The sequence below is a fragment of the Pieris rapae genome, chromosome 8, assembly GCF_905147795.1.
Source record: "Pieris rapae chromosome 8, ilPieRapa1.1, whole genome shotgun sequence".
NCBI classification, from domain to species: Eukaryota; Metazoa; Arthropoda; class Insecta; order Lepidoptera; family Pieridae; genus Pieris; species Pieris rapae.
Window position 1 is genome coordinate 9,752,339 of NC_059516.1, and position 23,943 is coordinate 9,776,281.

Here is a 23,943-nt window from a genome sequence, read left to right on the forward strand (position 1 = left end):
GAACATACAACAGACACATCACATACAGTTCTCTTCATTCTTTTCTTCTTTGGTTGAGTAAAGCACTCAACCAAAGTGGTAAAAATATTTTTTTAAATATATTGTACTCACAATTATAATTACAAATGTATCAAAATATTTGACTTATTTCTTTTTAATATCGTATAAAATTTAAACTATAAATTCTTAAACTGTACTTTAAATACCTACTTATATCTCCAAAACGACTAAACCCACTTTGATCGAACTTTAACTGTTTCCAATATATATTTTTTATATAAAAGGAGAGCAAACGAGTCTACGGGACCCCCAAAACGGGCAGTCATCGCAAAGTCATTTTAGTAGGGGCATTGCCGGCCTTTACAAATCTTACGAAATTTATTCAAAAAATAAAACTAGCCAGTTAATAACTATTGAAACTAACTTGCAATATCATAGACACGTGATTGTCAAGTGTTCTCCAGTCCTGTGTAAAACGTACGGCAGAATCTAATATTCCCCGACTCGAACCCACTTGTGCCGGCGTCCATAGCATGTGAAACCACGCCGTTAGCATTGCACTACGGGTTTCCAGTGATCTATACAATTTCACCGAAGTTAACAAAGTGGTTACTTAAGGTTTTGAGTCGAGACTTATCGCTAAGTATGACTTCCGTATGTTAAAACGTGGTTTTTGACATCTTTCGACGGTTTAGTTGGTGATGTTAGCTCAGCTTGACTGTTAAAATTATTACTTGACTATTAAATTTCATAATCAATGATGTAATTTTTGTTTTTTTTTGGGCAGACGGACAGCCTGATGTTATGTGATACCGCTGCCCATGGACACTCAATGCCATAGGGCTCGCGAAGACATTGCCAGGCTTTTAGAGTTCACCCGTTACAAACATGAAATAATACAAATCTAAAAAAAATATCATTATAGATTATAGTGATTTGTTTACAGCTAAACTTTATCAGACAAAGATGTAGGTACTGCATGTAACATAGAAACTACATTTATTTTTAATATATAAAGTAATTCAATGGCGCCTCAAATTGCTTTCTCTGTCATAATTCGGCTATATGTATCTGTTACATACATATACCCGAATAATGGATTTGAGACATGCAGATTTCCCAACAATGTTTTCCTTCGGATTAGATAATATTTACTCACTCTAAACATACTTGACTAAATAAATTATTAATACCACAAATATTGAAGCTAAAAATTCATTACAATTTCTTGAAGTTTTTTCTACTCACTTATCTTGAAGTTGTTGTATAACGAGATTCTGCAAGAGATCGGGGCCATTTTGTCCGCCACGCCCAAAGGCACGTTGCATGAGATTAGGTCGCCAGTTTAAGATCACTGTTATTATTTCGGCGAATCTAGAAAGTTAATAAAAAATAGTGAATTTTATTAATATTGTGTCATGTAAATAAAAACTTCTTTTCGATTATAAACGTAAAATTTAACTAGAATTTACATGTTACAGATTATTACCTCCTTCGATTATTATTAAGCATTATTGGAGCAGTGTTGGCCTAGTAGCTTCAGCTTGCGACTCTCATACCTGAGGTCGTAGGTTCGATCCCTGACTGTGCACCAATGGCCTTTATTTCCATGTGCGCATTTAACTTTGCTCGAACGGTGAAGGAAAACATCGCGAGGAAACCGACATGTCTTACTTAGACCCAAAAAGTCGACGACCTGTGTCAGGCACTGGAGGATGATCACCTACTTGCCTATTAGATTTAAAAATGATCATAAAACAGATTCAGAAATCTGAGGTTAAGACCTAAAGAGGCTTTAGGGCAACTGATTTGTTTTTTGATTATTATTGTTTTCATTAAGAAGAAAGTATCGAACAAAGAATATTTTGTTACTAGGTATTCAGATCGGATCGAGACACAAATGTTTTTATATAGTTCTTAATATCTTATTATAAATGATTTATGAATAATTTCAAAGCGGACAAACTAAATTATACGAAAGAAAGTATATTTTAATTATACCAAATCTGTAAACATATTTTGTAAGTAAACTTGCGGGAGGAAACGGAATAAAAAACCTGAGTCCCAGGCCTAAAAGGTAGAACTACCTTTTTATATAAATCTGTGCAAACCAGTTGAAAGAGATTCATTAATATTTGTTATTAGGAAAATTGCTAGGAATTTATTAACCAATTCCCAAATCAAGATCTTAGTACGGAAAGAGAGAAACGTAAAATATTCAAAGCAAAGATTATTAAATTATTGGAGCAGATTTCCTTCCTTCACTTACTTGGGAGTAAGGGAGATGGATTCGGGTGAAGTTGCCATCACAGTTACGAGCTGCCCCAAACAGTGTAGAGCTTCCACAGGCCTAGACAATGCTAAGCGATGCAGGGCATCCACGCCTGGACCACAGGCCTATAAATATTATTTTATGTAACTACAGGTTGGTACCACAGACTTCTATAGGAACCAGCCTCTTACAAAAATGGCGCATACCTGCAGTAAACCCGTAAAATGCAATATTGAGGCAATATTTTTTTTTTAATTTTGAAGATAAATATAATTTAATTTTATTATTTATTTATTTATTTTATTAACACTTTGTTGCATTACATAAAAGGAAAATATTAAACATAATTTAATGACAAGCAACTGGCGGCCTTATCGCTTTAGAGCGATTTCTTCCAGACAACCACTGTTAGTAAAGGAAAAAAACCACTGAGTATATTAGATAAGGTAGGCAAGAAGTGCAAAAATAAAATAGGGAAAATAAAAAAAAAACATACTTAACAGAAACAAAAAGAAATAAAAATAAACTAAACTGATACAAGTTACAAGTTAAAACAAAACAAAAAGTAAACAGTGCACATGAATCATGACAATCTAATTCAAGATCGGTCTCACGTCAGTTAGTAGTTAGTGATATGACATGGACATTTAATAGTAAGTGCAAGGTCGACAATTCTGTCACAATTATTATGTATATTATTGTGTTAATGAAATCGATAATAATAGAAAAATAAAATAAAATTGTATGATTTTGAAGTATTTATTACGCTACCACAAAAAAATGTTTAAGAATTTAGTTCAGCATGGCAAAACTGACCACGTGATCATACCATCTGGCGACTGTTAGTTTTTTTTAACTTTTTAAAGCATGACCAAATTATTTACAATACTTACAAGTGGTACACAATGTCCCCAATCAGTGGCCAGTAATGCAAACATAACTTCCGATAGTGTATCCGGGGCCTTATCTAGACCTGGGGCCTCAAGCGGATAGGCCCAGTGGGAGCGGTGCAGGCGCAAAAGTTTCAGAAGCGCCCAATCCCACTCCGGGGTTTCTGGGATTTGTGAGGCCCACCATCCAATGTAAAGTTGGGCTTCCAGAGATACCCCACTGAAAAAAAATATTTCTCGTTTCAAAATGCAGAATAAATGAAGATGTTCTGAACCGAAAAAAAATATAATAAATGATAGTAAATATGTAGTTTCTCATGAACAATAAAAAATAATATTTTACAATATAAACATTTTCTGTATGTATTTTTTGACATACTCAAGAACATTTCATGCATAATCAACGGCCGATGACTCGTACGGCCCTGTTTATTTTAAGTACCTGTGAGGCGTATAATCCATATCCAGTAATAAATATTGAATTATTTGAGGGCATCTTTGGGTCCAATCGTTGATTACTTGTTGTAAGTCTGTCAGATTCGGCCGCCATTTTGAGACGCACAAATGTTTAATCAGATTACTGTCAATAGACTCACCTGAAACCAGAAACCAGAAACTTCAACTTTTCTATGAAATATATTAGTTTAATACATAATACTTAGTAATTTCAGATATTTATTAATTAACAATCAAATTTCCATTAAAAATTTAACTTTACTGAAATCGTTTTGTTCGTTCCGCGCGCACGCATATAACTTGAAACAATGTACGGCAATGCGCTTTGTGACTTATTAATGAATGCCAATTTTACATTTCTGATTTAAATTATATTGGATCTTATAATACTACTTTAATGTTATAAACGTACGCGCACACATACGCATAAAACGTACAAAAAGATTCGATAAAAATATTATATCGAAAAATTTTTTAGAAATGGTGGTTCGATAACCCCACAATTGCGTACTTAGACTATATTGTTGCCACTACAATCAATATTATCGGAAATTCTAATGGCTACTATATCAAGATTTATTATGCAGTTATATATATATATATATATAAGAAAAATATGAGAACTGATGCTCGTAAATTAGCGTCTCTATTTCTTAGTAGAGAATAGATTAAAAGAACCTCGGTGGGAGAAAATTAAAGGGGTAGAAAGAAAATCATGACGATCGTAGAAGCAGACACTTTATTTGCCAGTACTCAACTGCCGAACCGCTGTTTCAGAACTAGCAGTGTGATACATATAGGTGTTTCGTAATAAATAGCGTATGTGCGGGGAGCTGGGACGGGCGAGCGTATTCTAATGTCCCGGTTATTCACCTGAGGTCACTGACCTCACCATAAGCCTCACAAATATCCTTCCATTTATTCGCTTCGTGCGTTAGTAAGTTAAATCACAAAACTGCATATATGATTAATGATATTCAGAGTGTTTTTAACTTCAAACTGTGTATTCGTCCTAATAATAAATAACTAATTTTGTGATTTTTTCACTTCTGTGTATTCGTCCTAACAATAAAAACTTAAATTATTATAATAATATATCTTATTATTCCATACCCTGTGAAATATCAGCGAATATGTGCAATGCTGTCGGATATAAATATGGGTGAGCATCCAAAAGGCGAGACATGTTTTCCACTGCCACTGACTCACATGAACATTTCAGATTCGCCGGTTTGCGTTTGATACCAGTCTGAAATATATAATCTGTGATAAAGTAGCCCTCAGTATTAATTCGAGGAACAAATTTTATACAATATCTTTTAGGAGTCTGTAGAGATTATAAGGATAAGATTGACAAACGAGACTTGACAATTGACAAAAGTGCTAAGTCGCACTGCCGAACGTCAAAAATGTATGACATTTTGACAGATGGGAGTCATGGTTTGCGCGATTTAAATCTCACTTTATATCCAAAATGGCGACCGAATTAAGCGTTAGGTTAGGTTAATAACAAAGAGCATAGATATTATACATGGGTTTTTTAGGTATAGGAATCATCTGATTTTAAGTGATACCACCGCCCATGGAGAAAGACACTGCTAGAAAGCTCGCAAGTGGATTTATGATCTTTTAAAAATTTGTACAGTATAATTTCGATGGACCTTAAGAGGAATTGGTTCGGATTTACACCAATATACAGCAGGTTCCACATAGTGGTGGTCCAACATTTATGATTAATCTTAAAAAAATATATCAGTAGCACTACAACCTTTTTAGGTCTAGGCCTCAGATTTTTGTATCTGTTCCATAATCTTTTGTCAATGTAATAATGGCTAGAAGGTGAACGGCCTCCTGTGCCACACACGTCATCCAAGGCAAACCAGTTTCCTTATTTTTTATAGAACAGGGGCAAACGGGTAGGAGGCCATAGGGCTCGTGAATGCGTTGCCGGCCTTTAATCCTCACGATGATTTCCTTCACCGTTCTGTGCACCACACAGCGGGGAATCGAACCAACGACCTCAGGGATGAAAGTCGCACGCTGAAGCTACCAGAGCCTCATGTTAATGTTTTTATATAGGTAATGTGGGAATTATTTTGGAGTTCTATCGAAGTATTAACTGTTAAGATAGAAAAATGTAGTGGAATAAATAAATGTTAAATCTTACCTCAAACAGAAACTGCAGTACAGCGGACGCCAAATCCTCATCCGCCAGACGATCAATGGCTACTTGCGTGACCACTTTCACTCGAGACTCACAACTCACTACTGGTATTGTGTTTAGACCTTCCACATGTTGAGGTGACTTGTCTGAAAGGCATCAGTATATTAATATTATGAACATAAGAACAATGGCGATCTTCCTTCGCAACTGTATTCGTTCACCATCCGAAATCAGACGGGGGTTAAAGATGCAGTCACTATCTATCTTCTACGCCCTTGATTTGAGAACTGGCAGTAAATATAAAATTACAAGCATTTAATATTTCGTTTTGACGTTCATAAGTGGAAATTGTGTTACCTATATGAATAAATGATTTTTTACTTTTATCGTTATCTTTCTAAAGGGGGTCCTTTAAGTCTTTAGGTTTTCATTCAAGGATAGCCATCCTAGGCAGAACAAAACACTACCGGGCCGTGTGTAGGTGCGTTTAGCATACAAGTGTATGCAGACGACGCAAAGTCGAGTTGGAGGAGAAAGGCCTATGTCCAAAGTTGGAGCTAAAAGATTATGAATATTATAAACAGAAAATATTTTTATAAAAAAATCATGGCTAAAATAAGTGTTAGAATCTGACAATACGCCGAGTAATCATTGTTAATTTCAGTGCGACTCCCATCCCCAAGGTTGTGGATTCGAACCCCGGCTGTGCACTAATGGACTTTCTATGTGCATTTAGCATTCGCTCGAAGAAGGAAACCATCGTCAAAAAACAGCTTGACCTTAACCAAAAAACGACGACGGCGTGTCAAGCACAGCAGGCTAATCACGTACTTGCCTATTAGATTGGCAAATGAGCAAATCAAATCAAAAATCATTTATTCATCTAGGTAACATAATATACACTTATGAACGTCAAAAAAAGAAATACACATTAAAATCTTACATTGACTGCCAGTTCTCAAATCAAGGGCGTAGAACGGAAGAGAAAGAACTGGCAATAAACTCTCATCATGTAATAAATACAGATCTGAGGCCCAGAACTAAAAAGTCTATGTGCAAAAACTTACCATGTAAGTTTTCAAATGCCATACAATATTCCCTAGCCGAGTCGTCTGTGAGCAGAGTGGCAGGGAGTTTATCCATTTCCTCTCCCATTATTGACAGTCCCATAGAGAAACAAGCCTCCAACTCGGACTCAATTCTATCTTCTAACTCTTTGGTGTACTTATTCCTGGGTAATTTATTTTAATATAATTTACGTGATGAAAATTAAGTTAAAAATAAAGAGTATTATTTTAGTGATTTTTTATAGAATGGGAGGCAAAGCCCACCTGATGGTAAATAATACCCCATTGGCAGTCACAATGCCAGACTGCTCGCAAGTGCGTTGCCGACCTTTTAAGAATCGGTACGCTCTTTACTTGAAGCACCCCAGTCACCCAAGTATTTGCACGCACCACCACTATGTGGAACCAGCTGCCAACCGAAGTATTTCCGAACCTATTTCTTAGGATCCTTCAAGAGCGTACCAATTCTTAAAAAGCCGTCAATGCACTCGCGAGCCCTCTGCGCTTATGGGCGGCGGTATACAAATCAATGACCATTGAAGGAATAAACCAGTTGTAGACTTGAAATTACTCACCTAGAATGCATATGGAGTGCAGCCAGTGCGTGCAACAAACTCGCCGCTAACGTACGCAACCTGTCACGTAGACGTTCGTAACTGTGATGCGTACGCGCACCACGCGATAATACATCTAGCAATACTCTCGCGCCACAACAGGCTTTTAACACCCCATGGCCACCGGATAAATCGCCCCATTCGTATTCACTGGTATCTAATATATCCTGATAAAAAATAATATTGACGTGCTAAAGCGGGAACTTATAGGCCGAATATTGAGATTTTTAACTTTAATCACACTTTTAGTTTATTTTAGTGGTATTTAGTACTTAATAAAAAGTAATTCTAATTTAAAATATAGATTGATTTATGATATTGAAGAAACATTATATTTTGAATATTGAAAAAACTTACCGCTCTAGAGAACAGAGCGAGCCTAGCGACAATCTCTCTGAGGGGTAAAGAGTTAAGCACGATCATTAGATCTCTTTCTCGCAGACGACCTTCCCCCACTGCTCCACCATCGCCCTTTACGTCTACCTCCTCCCAAGACTCATCTAAAAATTTTAGTAAATGTATTATTTGTGATGCAAATATTCGCTCGAGGGTAAGCCTCCTCTTCCATCTGTCAAACGCAATTCGATTTTGACATAAGAAAGCTATTTTTGGCACTGACGTCTGTTTCCGGATTCAATCGTCTGGAGGAATCAGGGAATAAAGGATTGGACCCCTAACCCCAGTTATTTTTAATCCATTTTTCCAATAAATAATTTATTTGAACCAAGAATAGATTGTTTTATTATTAAAAACCAAACAAAATTGCTTTGATAGCTAATAAAAGTATTAACAAATTTAAGCAAAACAAGAAATATATTTCACGCCAATAGAAACCATGTCATATTAAACAAGATTAAAAAAAAATCTCACCCTCAACGCACTCATAGGCATTTTCCAACGAGGCGTTCCCAGTGAGCAATAAATCCAAAATAGCTATAACCCTCGCTGCCGAACTTAAATCATTCGCACGCGCACGAAGTATTCGCCCCGCCCATTGCACTGAGCGGCTTTGTCTGTGAATATTTAAAAAAAAAACTATTAATAGACTCTATTTTACAGTTATCGATGTATTCATTCATTTTATTTTTAATGGCGACTTCTGTGTCAATCACAATTCCGCCAATGTCACGTTCTAAGCAAATGATATCGATGTATATGACTTATAAACTCTCTAGTTCTTCATTTTCTGGTAAAACACTTGGCAGAAAGTTTTAAAAAGTATGCTTGAAAAAGGCGCAAAAGCCTGCTAAAACTATTGTAGGTTTTAGTAGGCTTTAGACTCAAGGCAAAAACAATATTCCAACATTGAATCCATTCTAAATTAAAAGTTATATGATAATGGTGCTAATGAAACGTATTACACAAAAAATTGCAAATAAAGCTTTTTATTTATAATATAATATTTATATTGCCACACTTAATTTTATTAAAGCATTCCTACAGCTACTCATTAAACAATATTCAAACAATTATATTATACACAAGAGCCATAAACGGAATACACAGTCAAACACAAACATAAAGCACAGTTTTACCTATATACATAAAAAATATAACAGACTGAATTCATACTAAATTATAAGTTCGAAAGATTCATTGATCATTCTAATAAATATTAAATATAAATGAAGAATTACAAAGCTATTATTAATAAAAGATACCAGAGATTTTTAAAGCCTTTTTTAGTCACATAAATCTATTTGCTGGTAATTTGTGTCATAATCTGAAGGTACTTTTGCCTAGAATAGATTGCTTAGAGATAAGGCCAACCATTGCATACTATATTCATATCACAATAATTAATGTTATTGGTTTTTCTTTAAATTTAATGAAGTGTTAATAAATACCTAAACAAATGATGAATAATGAACAGCAGCTGCCTCAAATCTCTCTCATCTAACAATGCATCGGCCAATACTGCAGCCCATCGCTCAAGTGCTTGAGGAAATGCCACTGGAGCCCCGTCGCTCAAACGTAATGCTTGTAATATCAATGATAATGCTTCACGAATTTCAACCTTATTGCTTTGAACTGTCTCTGATATTAATTCATCTATCTGAAAATAATTGTAACCTTTTATTTTACGATTTTTTTTTGAAGAATATTAATGATACTTTATAATATAATATGTGATCAGTGATAATTAAAAGAATAAAGTTACCAAGTAATAAAATTTATGATAATAAATATAATGTAATATGTATTTTTGCACTTCTTGCCTAGCTTATGTAATTTAATACATGTTTTTTTTTTCTTTACTCACAGTGCCTGGAAGAAATCGCTTGAAAGCGATAAGGCCGCCAGTTGCTTTTCATTAAATTATGTTTTTTTTTTATGTAATGCAACGAAGTGTTAATAAATAAATAATATTGTTGAAATGACAACGTTTACTGATGACAATGTAGTATTTACCTATATCATGAATTGCACACAATCTATCCATATTTAAAAAGCAGAAGTAATGGGGCTATAAGTTATGATAAAGCAAACCCAAAACCTCCTGTAAAAACAAGGACATGCAAAACTATTGGATATAATTTTTTTTTTTATTGTGGATAGATTAGTGTATTTTGATGTGCATGTACAGACAAGAGTGTTGCTATTACTATCAGTGTTAGCCATGGTTTGTCTTAAGTCTGCATTTAGAACACATGTATCAGGCACAGAAGACTATTTGTCTATAATACAAAATAATTAAATAGACAGATGCAATGTAAGCCCAATATTAGGATTAAACACTATTAGATATTTTATACCTCATCAAATCAAAATCACATACTTGTGAATAAGCCAACAAAGCAGCATGCTGATGATGGCAATAGGTTTCCTGAACATCCCTTAACAGTCCTTCTAACCTCATCTTTGCAACTGGCAGCCTATCTTTCTGCAACTCAGCATAATCATACAATACACGTAACTCAACATTTGCACCACAAGGACACTGTTCTGTAATTGCAATACTTTTTTTCTCTATTTTCCATAAAACACTCCTTCTTTTTTCTTCATCAGTATACCCACAATTGACATTCACTCTTTCCTTTTCTAATGCTGATAAGGATGATCTGTAAGAAAAATGAATACAATGTAAAATCAGTTTCAAGTAGCAATATCTTAATAACAAAAACATAATGTATTTTAAGTATTTTTAAAAGACAATACCTGAATGTAGATAAAAGATCAACAAGGGGATGGTCAGGTCCACTTGTAGGCCCAGTTTCAACAGCAACCTCTTCCCTTTCACTCAAACCTTTTACTTCAGCTATTTCCCGTCCTCCAAAAATTCTTATGGCTTCTGCTAAAGGAATACTTGTGAAATTTTTCTTTTTTATAATGACAGGCTCATGATGCATTTCACGTTTTTCTACATTTGCCTCTATAGCCAAATTAAAAACAGGTGCAGATGGTATTATATATTCTTCCTGATCTGTTATTTCACATAAATTTGGAAGATCTGGTATTTTAATTTTTTGAAGACTTTTATTTAAATCTTTAAAAGTAAAATCTTTGGTTTTGTTTATTTTTTTTACATTTAAACTAGTATCTGCTGCTTCTTTATTTTCTTTGGTATCACTTATACAGTTATATTCTCGACAAATATTTATGTCAGTCTGAATAACATGGGTATTATTTGTATTTTGTTCCAAAATATTACTTGCAACCTCTGATGTACATTCAATATTAGTATGAGATTTGGAAATCTCAATATTATTATCTAAAGCGAAAATTGTATCATCTTGGACTACTTCAGGGATAGTTGTTGCCTCATTCTCAACATTTTCTGGTACTTCCTCAAAAGGGACATGCAGACTTTTTAAATTACTTTCTTTGTCATAAGTAGCAGTTTTAACTTTGGATTTCTTTTTCTAAAAAAATAATATTAATAGTTATAATAGGTGCATTAATTTTATAATAAAACATATGCATTTCGTATATATTGATTGTTTGGTCGGCAAATATGAACAAAAAAATCACTTTACGTTTATTTATTTACTAAATGTCAGGGCCAGATCAGATGTATTTAGTGAGCTTAGGTCAAAAGGAAATTGTAATTACACTATCAGTATATATTAAATATACGTAGACTTTAGTCATGTCTAGTTATCTACGCATTAATTCCATACAAAGAAAAGTTCGGTGCTAATTTATGATGAAATATGATGTGTAAAAGATTTTTAACAAACCTCTTTGCGTTTTTCTCTCATAAGTGTCGCCATGGTGGTGACTTATAATAAAATAATGAGATTAAGTATTTTAAAGACCCTTTACATTGTACATTGGTTTCTGACTTCTGTATAAATCTTTATTTATTTTTGTTTTGTCGTGTCATTCATTTTATAGGAAAAATAAGTATTTCTGAAAAGTCACATTTAAACATCTGATTTACGTCAAGTTAAAAATGTATTGCCATGCCATCTGCCAAAAAATACACGTCAAATTCACTTCGGGCTTTTGAAATCAGTTCAGAAAAAGCATCATAAAAAATAATGACAAGGATACATTACAGGCCAGTAAAAGTATCTAAAAACGGTACTTAAGTTCCTACTACTACTAATTTATAATTCGTATAGGGCAAGTGAAAACTGCAACGTTTTGACTGTGCAATATTCAATATATGTAGTAATAATTAATGAGATATATGCTTTGGATTCCACAACATTTGGGTGGTCTTTTAAACCAATACCAATATGTACAAATTTACCTCTACTTGATGTACAGACATATTACATCACAAAAAGTAACAAATTCGGTGGAGGAAGGAATTATAGAGTACGTGAAGAATATTACCGACTTATGTACAGTCTTTATCAAAATAACAAAAAAATATTTAATAGTTGTTATAATGATATCTATCTCATATGAGAATGAAATGTACAATGAAATTTAGGAGCGACATTAGCAGTTTAAAATGACGTAAGGTCTCAAATTCTTTAGGCTTTAAGTTCTATAGTGACAGTCAGACAGACACTATTGTCGTTTGATACTCGAAAACTTCTTCAAAGTCAAGAGAAAATTGCGAATATCATCTTATGAATCGATTAATTACATATTTACTTTTCACCCATATAAGTGCTGAGTGTACTCTGTATCGGTTCAACGTTTATGCTCAGTTCAAAGTTCATACCTATCGTTCCTACTTCATCATTCATGCTCATGCTATTGCTCACTCGTTTAGAACATTCGAATTCAGAAACGCCGAACGAGTTCAAACTTCAACCAGTTCAATTTCAGTCTTCAACTTGACTAGACGTTAGCACTTATAATCACCTAAAAGTTTGAGTAGAGCTTGATTTCTTTCATTGATTTTACTATAATTCAATACCAGTGATAATTTTAAAATTAAATTAGTTTATTTAGATCAGTTTTGTCACTCATATTTCTAAAAGTACACGTCATAATTACTAAAGGTAAGAATCTAACCGGAAACCAATATTTGAAACCACATAATTTCAATATAAATGGTTTTTGGTACATTTTAAATTCTGTTTCATCTTAAATGTAAAAATATATGTTTATCGTGTCTATATTTTACAACGTGGCTATTTATTTCATTTGACTACCCTCTTAATAATCGAACATTTTTTTCTCGAACTTCTCGAACAATTATTGTCCTAATTATACTAATATACCTATATCGCACATTTACTGTCTTAATTACTTTGATTACTTATTGGGGTTTTGCTTAGTTGCTTAATTTCTAAACAATTTATATTCTGTATCATTTTGTTTCAAACTCGCAAAAAATAAAGGTAGTAGGTAGGTAGGTAGTGCCATGGAAACTTCTGGTACTTTGTTGAAGATTTACAAATGGAATCCAATACGATATCAGTTAAAATAAACTTGTTATAAATAACGTGCTCCTAATTTGTTAAAATTTGTTTGTTGGTGCCATATTTATTAATAATTCGTATTGAAATGGTTTTTGACACTTAAATTTCTTAATTTTCATAATGCACTTTTCAAATACAAATTTCGATATTACTGTACTGGCTCATTATTGAAAAAAATAAATTAAATTTTGCATTATACATTTTATTAGATGGCAGCAGAAGTTGGTACTCCCTCTTTTAGCCAATTGCAATCTGTTCAAAAAGCAATGGCTTTACCATCAGTAGAAGCTGCAGTTGGACAAGTTGGGGCTCTATACAGCAAAGTAAAGGGTATGATTTTGTTTATCTCATTGTATTATGTCTTCAAATTTTAAAAATTTATTGATATAGATTACAATCTTAATTACCTCTTAGTTTTAACTTTCTTCTGAATTGCATAAAAATGGAAAATCTTCCTTTTAGGAGCACACTCTCTTCTTGAATGGGCACTATCAACAGCGGAAGCCAGTGTCACACTAGCAGCACATACTGCTGCACCATTTGTTGCTGCACCCCTTGCATTAGGCGATGCAAAGGTTGCTGCGGCTCTTGGTGAGTTGGAGAGAAGGATCCCGATAGTGACTGAGCAACCTAAAGTTATTGTGGAAACCACCAAACAGGCTGTACTTTCAAAAATTTCTCCACAGTTAAATAGGGTAAGTTTTTCCCTTGATTTATCTATAATTAAACATCTTCCAAGTCTCTAGGTATATTTTATTACAGGATTTTTATTTTATGTATTACTTACTGTTGAAATTTGTGAGTTAATCTTCAAAACTTTTTGACATTGTCTCTCCTTACATTTAATGTTATTGATGTATATATAATTTAGATTCAATACATGAACTAGACAAATTTTTAGAGCTTTGTTCTATAGTATATGCCGTAGTACCAAGCTTGCATATTTATTAGACATAACTAACAAATTATATTAGATTGTAATGTGCATTTTGTTAATCATGTAATAAAAACGAAAGTGTTTATAGTTACTGTAAATTATTATGAAAAAATTCAAAGTCCAAAGATCAACCAACCGCTTACTCATAATAATTGTGCAATATATAATTACACAATATATAAATACATGTATATCTAGGGCTGTATTAATTAGTTTATGTAGTATAACTTACAAAATGTTACTACCCTTTTATTTATAGACTTGCAAAACAGGTTTTCCACATATTGCTACTTAAAATGGTACTAAAAGACATGTGAAATGAATAATGGAATAGTTTGTGTTAGATCTAAATGTGTTTGTTAGTTTCGTAATGGAAATATAAATTATCTCAACCCTTTGACAATACAATAATAGGATTTGGTGATAGTTTTTTGGCGTTCTGTTCGAACCTTTTAGTTATTTTCATACAGTAATTGTTTTTTATTGCGGAGAACAACTTGAGGTGTCATGTAGGTAGTTTTGACACGCGACACTCTAATTAGTGTACCTATAATCACAATAATTTCTAGATTATAATCAATGATCGATCGTAGGTATTTATAACGTTGCGGTTACGACTCACGATAAGATTTGCATATTGTTTTGTCAATGTAATTTGATATTATTATTTAATTACATTTAAACCAAAAACTGTTTTTGGTAACGTAGGTACTTTATTTTCATTCTATGCACTAGTCCCGACAACCTGTGACGTGACAACAAGTGAAGTTTTGTCATAGGTATTCATAAACACCCTGTATGTTTATATAACTTAAGAATGTGATAATCGCGTTAGTTAAATGTATCTTATATTTATATTGAGATGATTAATATGTAATACCAATACATTAAAACCTTTACAATATTATCAATAATTAAATTTCAAACGTTAATACTAGGTTCGTTGTTTATTATCGTAATTTTTATAAGATTAGATATCGATATGGCGCACATTGACCCGGAACGCGAGAACCTTCATATTATCTGGACTACATCCGTCGATATTTAGGATCCGTTTGCATGTAATGTTTTGGGTTATACAAAGGTCATTTGATAAATACTTCCTTAACGGTATACCGTCCTAAGACCGCTGTTGGTGGCTTCGTAATTATAAAAATTATTTTTTTTTTTCTCCCGAAATCTTTACTAAGCGTTCAGATGTCTGCTTTGGGGTTCCTGAGTTCCGACAGCCGTAAAAGTCTTTCACTAAAGGTAGTTCATGTTCGTAGGTATCGAATACCTACTATAAAAGGCACAAAATATGTTGTATAACATTTACCTATAACATCGACACCAGATGCTGATATTTGAAAGTAATTTAGTATTGAATACTGCAGCTAGCTTACTTTTTTTTATCAAGTGATCTTTATAATACGGCTTCGTCATGCACGAGGAAGGAAAGGACGTATTTTTAATGTCATAGTCCACTTAGCAGAATAGGTTTAAAACATATTTCACGATAACAAAGCAATATGAACAAAAATAGAATATAAAATGTTGAAACGGATTAAAAATGCAACGTTAACATTATTACATCATCCACACGTACGGACGTTCTCATAGTTCATAAAATTATCTCTAATAATAACACCTAAATGTGTAGCCATGAAATTTAATGCTGGATTAGAAACCAATATAAGGCCTTGAAATATATTTTAAGCGTCTTAAATTCACCATTGCAGTCATAGTAAAGTGATGACAATTAACGCTGGTCGTAGACGTTCTATTAAAAAAAAATAGACGGACAGCATGTTGCAGCGAGACCGAATGCTCTAGAGAGGTCGCCGCACGGGCGATCTGCAGTTTCCATTCGAAGTCTCACGAATCGTAGTCATCAGTACATAGTACATGTTACGTATAATAAAACCTTGAATGTTACTGCGATCCTTTCTCGAGGTGCATTTCCTTCTTTTGGAATCTGTCCGTTGTATTTTATGGCTTAATATATTAACTTATTTATCAAATGAAACCATGGAAATTCTATAGTAGTTAAAAAACTTTTTAGTGCCTTCTCTAAGCTGGACATACAAAGTATTAAATTAAAAGAAGCAGTGTTTCTTCATCAAATACCATCTAAATAAACCTGCATCAGTAGCATTATGCGGTCGTGTTGCATATTATGCTCTACAACAGCCGTTCTCGGCTGCAACATGCAGCCCGTCTATGGCTAGCGAATCTTCTAGAATCTTACTTTTGAAATTTAATTATCAATTACCTCTCGGATTATATCACGCTATTGTTTCTCTATCCGGTACCGTTTGTACAAAGGCAAAAAAAATATGCAAATGCATAAGTAAGACTTGGTTGTAATTATTTTACATTGTAATAGACAAACTGCGAGCAAATTTCATTAGTTCGTGACTAGCATGTTGTCATTAATGCGATATTGCCCTAGATAGAATAGAATTGTACATTTTATGTGGATAAGTCTTTTGTAGTGCAGTGATGGCCTCGTGGCTTCAGCTTGCGATTCTCATCCTTCAGGTTGTAGATTCGATTGCCGTGCACCAATGGATTTTTTTTATGTGTGTATTTAACAAATTATCGTGAGAAAACCGGCTCGCCTTAGATGGAAATAGTCGACGGTGTGTATGTATGTTTTAGCATATAAGTGTTTCGTGTTCCTCCCAACATTTTCATAATTTACTAACATAGTTTTAAGTCCCACTAACACTACAAAATAACTTTATTTAAAGGTTAATCTAAATCAGGTGTACGGCGCCCGCGTAGCTGCCGAACAGAAAGTAAAATCGCTCAAGGAACTCAGCTGGGTCAAAGCGAACGCGTTGCTGTCCACGGCCTATGGCCAGAAGGCTATGCAGGGAGTTGACAGTGGAGCCGTGTATGCTATGAGACTTCTTGACCACTACCTGCCGCCCGTTCAGGGTGAGACTCCAGGTATGACGATCAATTATTTTTTATAAATGTCAATCAAGTCGCTAGAATTTTTTGTGTTGCGTGTTGATTAATAATGTAAAACAAGACTCCGACATGATTATTTCATTTGTTATTGTTATTTCGGTGTGGTATGAGTAAAGAACTGAGAGCTTGGAAATTCCTTGTTTTGTTTTACTCTTTAAACGTTTCGTTCTCTCATTTGTCTGACGGAATTTTAGCGACTTGATTGAATATCTTTAATTGTACAGAGATTTAATTTACTCTCTGCTTTAAGTATCTTACTGCGATATATATATGTATATCGTAGTAAAATACTTAAAGAAATAAATTCTCTCTTTGAACAGGTTTTAGACGAATTAAAATCATAAATTTTAATTCGACAGCAAATGAAGTTTTTAAAAAACTTATGGACGTAACTGTGATCTGTTATTACACAATAAATCATTTTTATATATGTATAAACTATTTATTTCTAGTGAGCACAGAGATAGTACCAGCAGATACAGATCCCACAATGCACACAGTACAGACTGTGGGTAGGCTCAGCGCAGTGGCTGCGAGACGTGTTTGGGCCAACCTTGCCGTCAAAGTTACTGAGCTAAGGAGCTCAGGTAAGATATTTTATTGTATTGTAGTTCACCCTTTGTAGATCATTTTGAGCAATTCGGAACTTGGTGTTACACATATTTTTTCTAACAGGCATTGAACTAGATGTGCGTCGCTACATCACGGCACTATTGGCCGCGCTTCATCTCGCAAAGGTTACAAATGATGAACATCAGAAAGACCAAGCTATAGAGGACAGAAAAGAACAAAAATCTGCTGAACCTGCCCCCGAAAATACCCCATCTAAAAATGAAACACCCACTTCCCCTCCAACCATTGAAATTGTCAAAGCATCACCCGAAGCAAAGTCTGAGGGTGACCAGTGAAAAAAAATATTTATTTTTTATTATGTTTAGAATAACCACAGTGAAGATATTATAATTCTATCTACATTGTTTTGGTAATATATTTACTCCTATATAATGAAATTATGAGACTGATGTCTGTGCATGCCTATATGAATTTTATATTGTGATTATCAAATATAAGCTGTTGATAAAATGTGTTTTAATAAAAATTGGTTTGGATAAATGTTTATTAAATACTTATGCATAATACAATAGTTCTTTACTTATTTTTTATACAGTCACATAAAATTTGATACTATTTATTATAAATGCGCACATTATTGTTACAATTATTATCCACTTTTTGGCACTTATCAAGCGGTAATTAACGATAAGAAATGAAATGACGAAAACATGTCTTGCATTCTATTCATAAGAAAAATTAAGTACATAGTATATTTGAGCTATATCTTATTAAAAATTATTTTTGTGCATAATCATATATATATATATAAAATTGCCCTTTGAATATTAAAAAATGCTGCCTAAAAAAAGTAGTATTATCGTGTCAAATAGAAAGTAGAACATACCATGACTATTAGCAAGGTTGTTTAATTTCTCACATGGTAACGGTCATGACAACCACATCCTGAAAAATAATAGATAAAACTAAACCTATCCTTAATATAATGTATACTGCTGTGGTTTCTCGTCTGTGATCGTCTATCCCAGGCCGTGGTCTTCGAAGAATCCCTGCGGGGTCTCCTCCTGCAACAAGGGTTATCACTGAGCCATTGTCGCTCGTGGCCGTGTTAAACCGAGCCATTGCTTTTCGGCACTGAACACGGCGTACCTTACTTACTTTAAAGTTAAAATAATAAAAATGTATGAAGAATTTTTCTTTCAGTGTTTTAGAAAGAATTTATTATACGCAAGAAAATTTGATAAAAACTAAGAACCTCGAAAAGATCTCAGATCATTTTTCTTTGTATCTAGGTTTGGAGTTAAAACAGCATAGTAACTTTTAATAATTTTATTCGGTCAGTTACAAAATTATAATGGCAAATATGAAATACCTCAAATTAAAGCAGAACGCATAATATAAAATCATTTATCTAGAAAAAATAAATTCGTAATCCTTAACGTAATAAAATCTTTTAAAAAATCAAACAAAACAATAATATAGAATACTTTGGCCTGATTAAATCTATTCATTTATATGTCATTCCTAATTTAATTCAAGTATATAATTCGGTATAGTACCAAAATTAACAATAACGAAATAAAAGCGTTGCAAGCAGTATATAAACCCATATTAACAGTAGATACGAAAGACATACAATGTATGGTATGCGTCAGTTATAGTCACCAATCACTCTCACGCACTTACATATACATAGTATTCATTTTACCTAAAACACAACCACTCAACTTAAAGTTCATAGTGTCTCACAAATCACCACTGGCGCCCGGTGACGCCTCAGAGGAGGCCCACGTCTCGTAGAGCTTCGTCCACTGTCTCGTCCTAGTACATTTAACCCTTGGTTTTGGTGAAATGGTCAGCCCATTTGGTACCTTATTATTTACGCTCTACTAAGATGGTGAAATGTGATTTTTGTTTTTAATGCAATTTAAATAGATAAATGATTATTATTCAAAACAATTTCAAGATATTTCGAGTGCAATGCATTAGTTTCATTCAATTGTTACGATTAAACCCTTTTAGGGGAACTATGAGGGTAGTCTTAAAACTTTGCATAGCAAATGTCAGGTTAATTCTAAACCATAGATACACAATTAAATTAGCCAATTAGCATGCTTTCCTTCACCATAAGCGATGTTAATGCAAATTTAGCGAGTAATGTCATGAGCTCTGTATATTAAAGGGTATTTATTTGTAAAGCTCATGCCACATCAGTTAGGAGTGGGTTCATGCAAGAAAACAGAGTTATAGTTCTCAACGATATATTTAAAACAACCCATTACATAAATGCAACATCCACCATTGAGTAGCGACATTGTTTCGCTTTTTATTCTAAGAAGGTATTTCAATTTTCCACTTTAGAAGGTTTCAAGAAATTTCAAGTATAAAACCTCGTTTCAGCGTTATACACTAGTCTATAAGAGACACAAGCCACACACAAGATTCTATGATATTATATGTATACGTAATGAATGGCTATCTATTAAATTACTGTTCTTTTCTTACGTAATAAGCTTTGTGAGATTAAAATCTCATCTTCTGCAAAGAAGCTTCAAAGTATTTCTTGATATATAACATACTCATAAATATTAAAGTCATATTTTTCCAAAAAAATATCTTTGTTTTAAATAAACAATTATTTTATTGTAATCAAAGCAATAACAAATGCAGATGAAATTTAAAAAAAAACCTTGAAATACCATTTTACTAACAATAAAGGCAAAACAATGTCACAAATACAATAATATGATATAACTAAGCTACACAAGATAAGCAAATACACAAACGACTCGACAGAACCTTAACAAATATACTTAATATAGAAAGCCTCAAAGAATACAATACAGTTGGTCTACTTAATATAAGCTCGAAAGGACCTGAATGTATTATAGATTTAAAATTACTATTAAGATCACTACATCTTAACTACCTATGAATGAATATTTTGAGACTTATGAGAGAACGAATAAATATTTACTATATCTAGTATGTATTAAATTCTATATGTAATGGTGCCAGAATCTAGATATTCCTAATGCTATTTTGTGGATGTATAATGTATTGAGGAAGTTCTCATCCCTAGTGTTAACTTGGTCGTTGAAAAACAGAAAAAATAAAAAATAAATTGAGTAGTGCATAGTTGAATTTAAATTATGTCAAACAATTTGCAATAAATTGGTTTAAAGCTCATGCGAAAGGTAAGCAAAAAGCAATTAATATAAACGCTTTTTTTATAATCTCTATGGTATCTACTGTGGGATGATATTTTGTTCTATTTAAAAAAGCGTTTATAACCTTTAGACGTTAGTGCCAGAGTCCGTCGATTAAGTCCTGCGAACCACCAGCATGCATCATAGAGAAGAATTTATTAGCTGTGCAGTGCAAGACAGGTATTCATAGACATTTAATTTATATTCTATATTTAAGAGTCTGTGGTTTATCTAGCCTATAGCGTTTTGTGTAGTAGTAGAGTAATGAACAAGAGTTATTTTTTTCAAGTTGTACACTAACTGCGAGATCGACTTTCCTGATCATAACATTTTGAATAGCCTAATTTGCATAATTAGTCAAATTTACGTTTCTAATATGGACCTCTAGAAATTTCGGCGAATTATTAAAATTGACGTGAAATATTAAATATATAAAGGCAGTGCTCCTACTATAATTAAACATCTAAAAGGCACTACCGAGGCCACTTAACTATCAACATGGTCCACATTTCCATTTTTTGCCTACAGCTTCTAATTTTAAACCGATATGTATTAATAAGGTATGATATGGATATTTCTATTCTACACATTAGTCTGTGCCACACTATATACAGTTTTATGTCAAAACAGAGAGATTACTCTATCATCTAATTGGTTTTACCTTTTGCTAAACTGTCCCTGTTTTAGAGACATTATCTGTATCACTTATTTTTCAACTAAAACTTTGTATAATTATACAAATAGATACTGAATTAACTGAACAATAACCAAATAATTAAATGATCCTATCCTATTGCACTATACTAACCATTGGATAGTTGATACCAATTAAAAAAAAATACATATTACCTGGATATACTCCACAGTATTTCGTATCATCATATAAGTAATCCAAAAATTTTAAGAAACAATATTCATATTCAAAACATCCCAATCAACAACATACATTTTATCAGGCACATATATGGTATTTTTAAAACAGATCTTATAAATCAGCACTATTAGGTTGAAACCAATTTAATTGTAAACTATAAGTATTTTCCAGCTATTTTTTTATTGTAAATTTTAATAGTTAATAATACCATATGTGCAGATCATGATACAAACAATTGTTCAAACAAGTTCATTATCCTGACTACTGACCTCTTGCAATAAGTCCTGAGCGGCAATAGCCTTCAGCACATTCTTCTTGCTTGTCTCCTGAAGCTCTCCACCAAGCACCAACTCATCCAATATAAAATATGCCTTCTCAAAGTTGAAAATTATATCCAGCTCACACACCTATAAAATTTAAAAACCAAATAAGATTTGGAAATTATTATGATTATTTTTTTTTTTGCTGCACCATTCAGATTTATAAGTAATATAAGTATTTATGCAGATATATAAGTAAGGCTGAAGCAATTCACATACCTAGTGTAAAGTGTATATATTTGTCTTGTTTATGTTTAGTCTTGATAATTTTACACCAGGCACTGTGTCGTTAATTGAAAGTAAAATTCACCGGATATGGTTTTACATTTTAACCTGGTGATGGGAACCCAAATACTACCACAACTTACTGTTAGAACAGATTTTGAGTGCATAATATAATTCTTCAATTATGTTATACAGTCAAAATCTGTTATAACAACATAATAGGGACTGCTCATATTTGGTTGTAGAAACTGAGTTGTAACAGCTGATAATGTTGTTATTAACGGGCTCATACAGTAGGATTTAGCCAAGACCTTTGATTTTGGTCAATATAACTGGTATGTTATTCTTAACTATGTTGTTGTAAGCAGTTTTGACTGTATATGATCAACCTAAACTTTACTAAAACATATAATAATGTATAACTTACACTTCCAAAGTACTTGTCAAGAAGTTCAACATATCTATGAATAAGCTCTAAGGTGAGTAGTTCATTGTCTTCTTGCTCCATAGCACAGCAGAAATACAATGATGCATATCTAAAACATTACAGGTGTTTATGTTTGAAAATGTTTATGTAGTTCAGACAAGTATTAGTGATTTTTGAGGTAAGTAAATAAATTTGATATATTCAACTCTAAAATGAATAATAGAAATAATTAAGTATTAATAACACTAAGGGCCTGTTTCAAAATGTATGGATAAAATACCAAATATCTATGCAACAAATAAATTATTCAAAAGATAAAAGTTCCAATTAAGATACCTCACATTTCATGACAAATAGCACTATCTGACAGTTGTGAAACTCAAAAATACTGTTTATCCTACCAATAAGTAATCAATAGCTTATTTGGAACTTATCCGGACATTGTGAAACAGACCCTAAGGCAGTTTAAATAAATTGATGTTTAAAAATACCTTTTATATACAACCTTGACATCTTTCCACTCCAGAAATGAACACATCTTAGGTTTCCGGGCCAATACTGTGGTGATTAATTCTCTGGTGATCTTCTTTTTTAATTTGTCCGGATGAGCCACATACCATTTTTGAAGACGTAATTTGCCTTGTCGACTAAATAAAAGCATGAACTGCATCTGAAAACATACAACATAGAAACATTGGAACTGGAATAAATTTATTTGAAAATATGTACGTAATATATTATATATATACGTTATATATTACTTAAAATATATAAAAGTAGGCTAGTCCCTACATAATTTAAGATAAAATTATAGAGCATAAAAACTTATTAGTTAATTCTGAAATAATTGTGACTCAACCTACCATTTTGAAAACTAAAGTAACATAAAATATTGCTTTACTTGTATGGAATGTACGTGATATAATGATGTGTGATTTAACGACGATCACTATTCTAATCTCATATCGAGGTTTTAAATAAAACTTTAGAAATAGGTAGTTATATTTCCACCAAGAAAGGACAATAAGGATTAAAGGTGTTCAGTGTTGGCACCTGGCATTTCGATTTTCACCACAGAATATAGATGACTTAGGCCCTATAGTGACAGTGGTGACTTCGTGTGTTT

The 23,943-nt window shown here is 32.9% G+C and overlaps 3 protein-coding genes across 7 annotated transcripts in view; 1 reads left to right on the forward strand and 2 right to left on the reverse strand.

Annotated features, from left to right (window-relative positions):
* Positions 1 to 11,786, reverse strand: part of LOC110999502 — a 28,597-nt gene extending 16,811 nt beyond the window's left edge. Inside the window, exons 1-15 of one of the 2 annotated variants that reach the window (XM_022268569.2) lie at positions 11,645 to 11,786; positions 10,623 to 11,326; positions 10,243 to 10,525; positions 9,311 to 9,519; positions 8,334 to 8,476; positions 7,821 to 7,963; positions 7,425 to 7,630; positions 6,850 to 7,013; positions 5,786 to 5,928; positions 4,732 to 4,867; positions 3,605 to 3,758; positions 3,166 to 3,382; positions 2,270 to 2,397; positions 1,249 to 1,374; positions 425 to 578 (exon numbers count right to left, since the gene is read on the reverse strand). In XM_022268569.2, coding sequence (XP_022124261.2) covers positions 425 to 578; positions 1,249 to 1,374; positions 2,270 to 2,397; positions 3,166 to 3,382; positions 3,605 to 3,758; positions 4,732 to 4,867; positions 5,786 to 5,928; positions 6,850 to 7,013; positions 7,425 to 7,630; positions 7,821 to 7,963; positions 8,334 to 8,476; positions 9,311 to 9,519; positions 10,243 to 10,525; positions 10,623 to 11,326; positions 11,645 to 11,677 — 2,943 coding nt within the window. In that variant the 5' untranslated portion in view covers positions 11,678 to 11,786. The remainder of the gene's footprint in view (positions 1 to 424; positions 579 to 1,248; positions 1,375 to 2,269; positions 2,398 to 3,165; positions 3,383 to 3,604; positions 3,759 to 4,731; positions 4,868 to 5,785; positions 5,929 to 6,849; positions 7,014 to 7,424; positions 7,631 to 7,820; positions 7,964 to 8,333; positions 8,477 to 9,310; positions 9,520 to 10,242; positions 10,526 to 10,622; positions 11,327 to 11,644) is intronic. The other variant, XM_022268570.2, reaches the window with a different exon arrangement.
* An 883-nt stretch (positions 11,787 to 12,669) lies between these two features.
* LOC110999509 (lipid storage droplets surface-binding protein 2) lies at positions 12,670 to 18,272 on the forward strand. 2 transcript variants are annotated; one of them, XM_022268579.2, is made up of 6 exons: positions 12,670 to 12,868; positions 13,501 to 13,621; positions 13,754 to 13,986; positions 16,964 to 17,165; positions 17,642 to 17,776; positions 17,865 to 18,272. In XM_022268579.2, exons 2-6 carry the CDS (start codon positions 13,501 to 13,503, stop codon positions 18,095 to 18,097), a joined length of 924 nt encoding a protein of 307 aa, XP_022124271.2. In that variant the 5' UTR covers positions 12,670 to 12,868; the 3' UTR covers positions 18,098 to 18,272. The 2 variants fall into 2 exon arrangements, with proteins under 2 accessions (XP_022124271.2, XP_022124273.2); XM_022268581.2 differs by having other exon boundaries at positions 16,979 to 17,165.
* Positions 18,273 to 18,346: 74 nt separating this feature from the next.
* On the reverse strand, positions 18,347 to 23,891 carry LOC110999510 (AP-1 complex subunit sigma-2). 3 transcript variants are annotated; one of them, XM_022268584.2, is made up of 5 exons: positions 23,719 to 23,890; positions 23,309 to 23,487; positions 22,818 to 22,926; positions 22,115 to 22,252; positions 18,347 to 18,826 (listed from the first exon to the last, which is right to left on the reverse strand). In XM_022268584.2, the coding sequence occupies exons 2-5, from the start codon at positions 23,485 to 23,487 to the stop codon at positions 18,782 to 18,784; spliced, it is 471 nt and encodes a 156-aa protein (XP_022124276.1). In that variant the 5' UTR covers positions 23,719 to 23,890; the 3' UTR covers positions 18,347 to 18,781. The 3 variants fall into 3 exon arrangements, with proteins under 3 accessions (XP_022124276.1, XP_022124274.1, XP_022124275.1); XM_022268582.2 differs by having other exon boundaries at positions 23,681 to 23,889; XM_022268583.2 differs by lacking the exon at positions 18,347 to 18,826 and adding an exon at positions 19,124 to 19,583 and having other exon boundaries at positions 23,681 to 23,891.
* Positions 23,892 to 23,943: the final 52 nt, after the last annotated feature.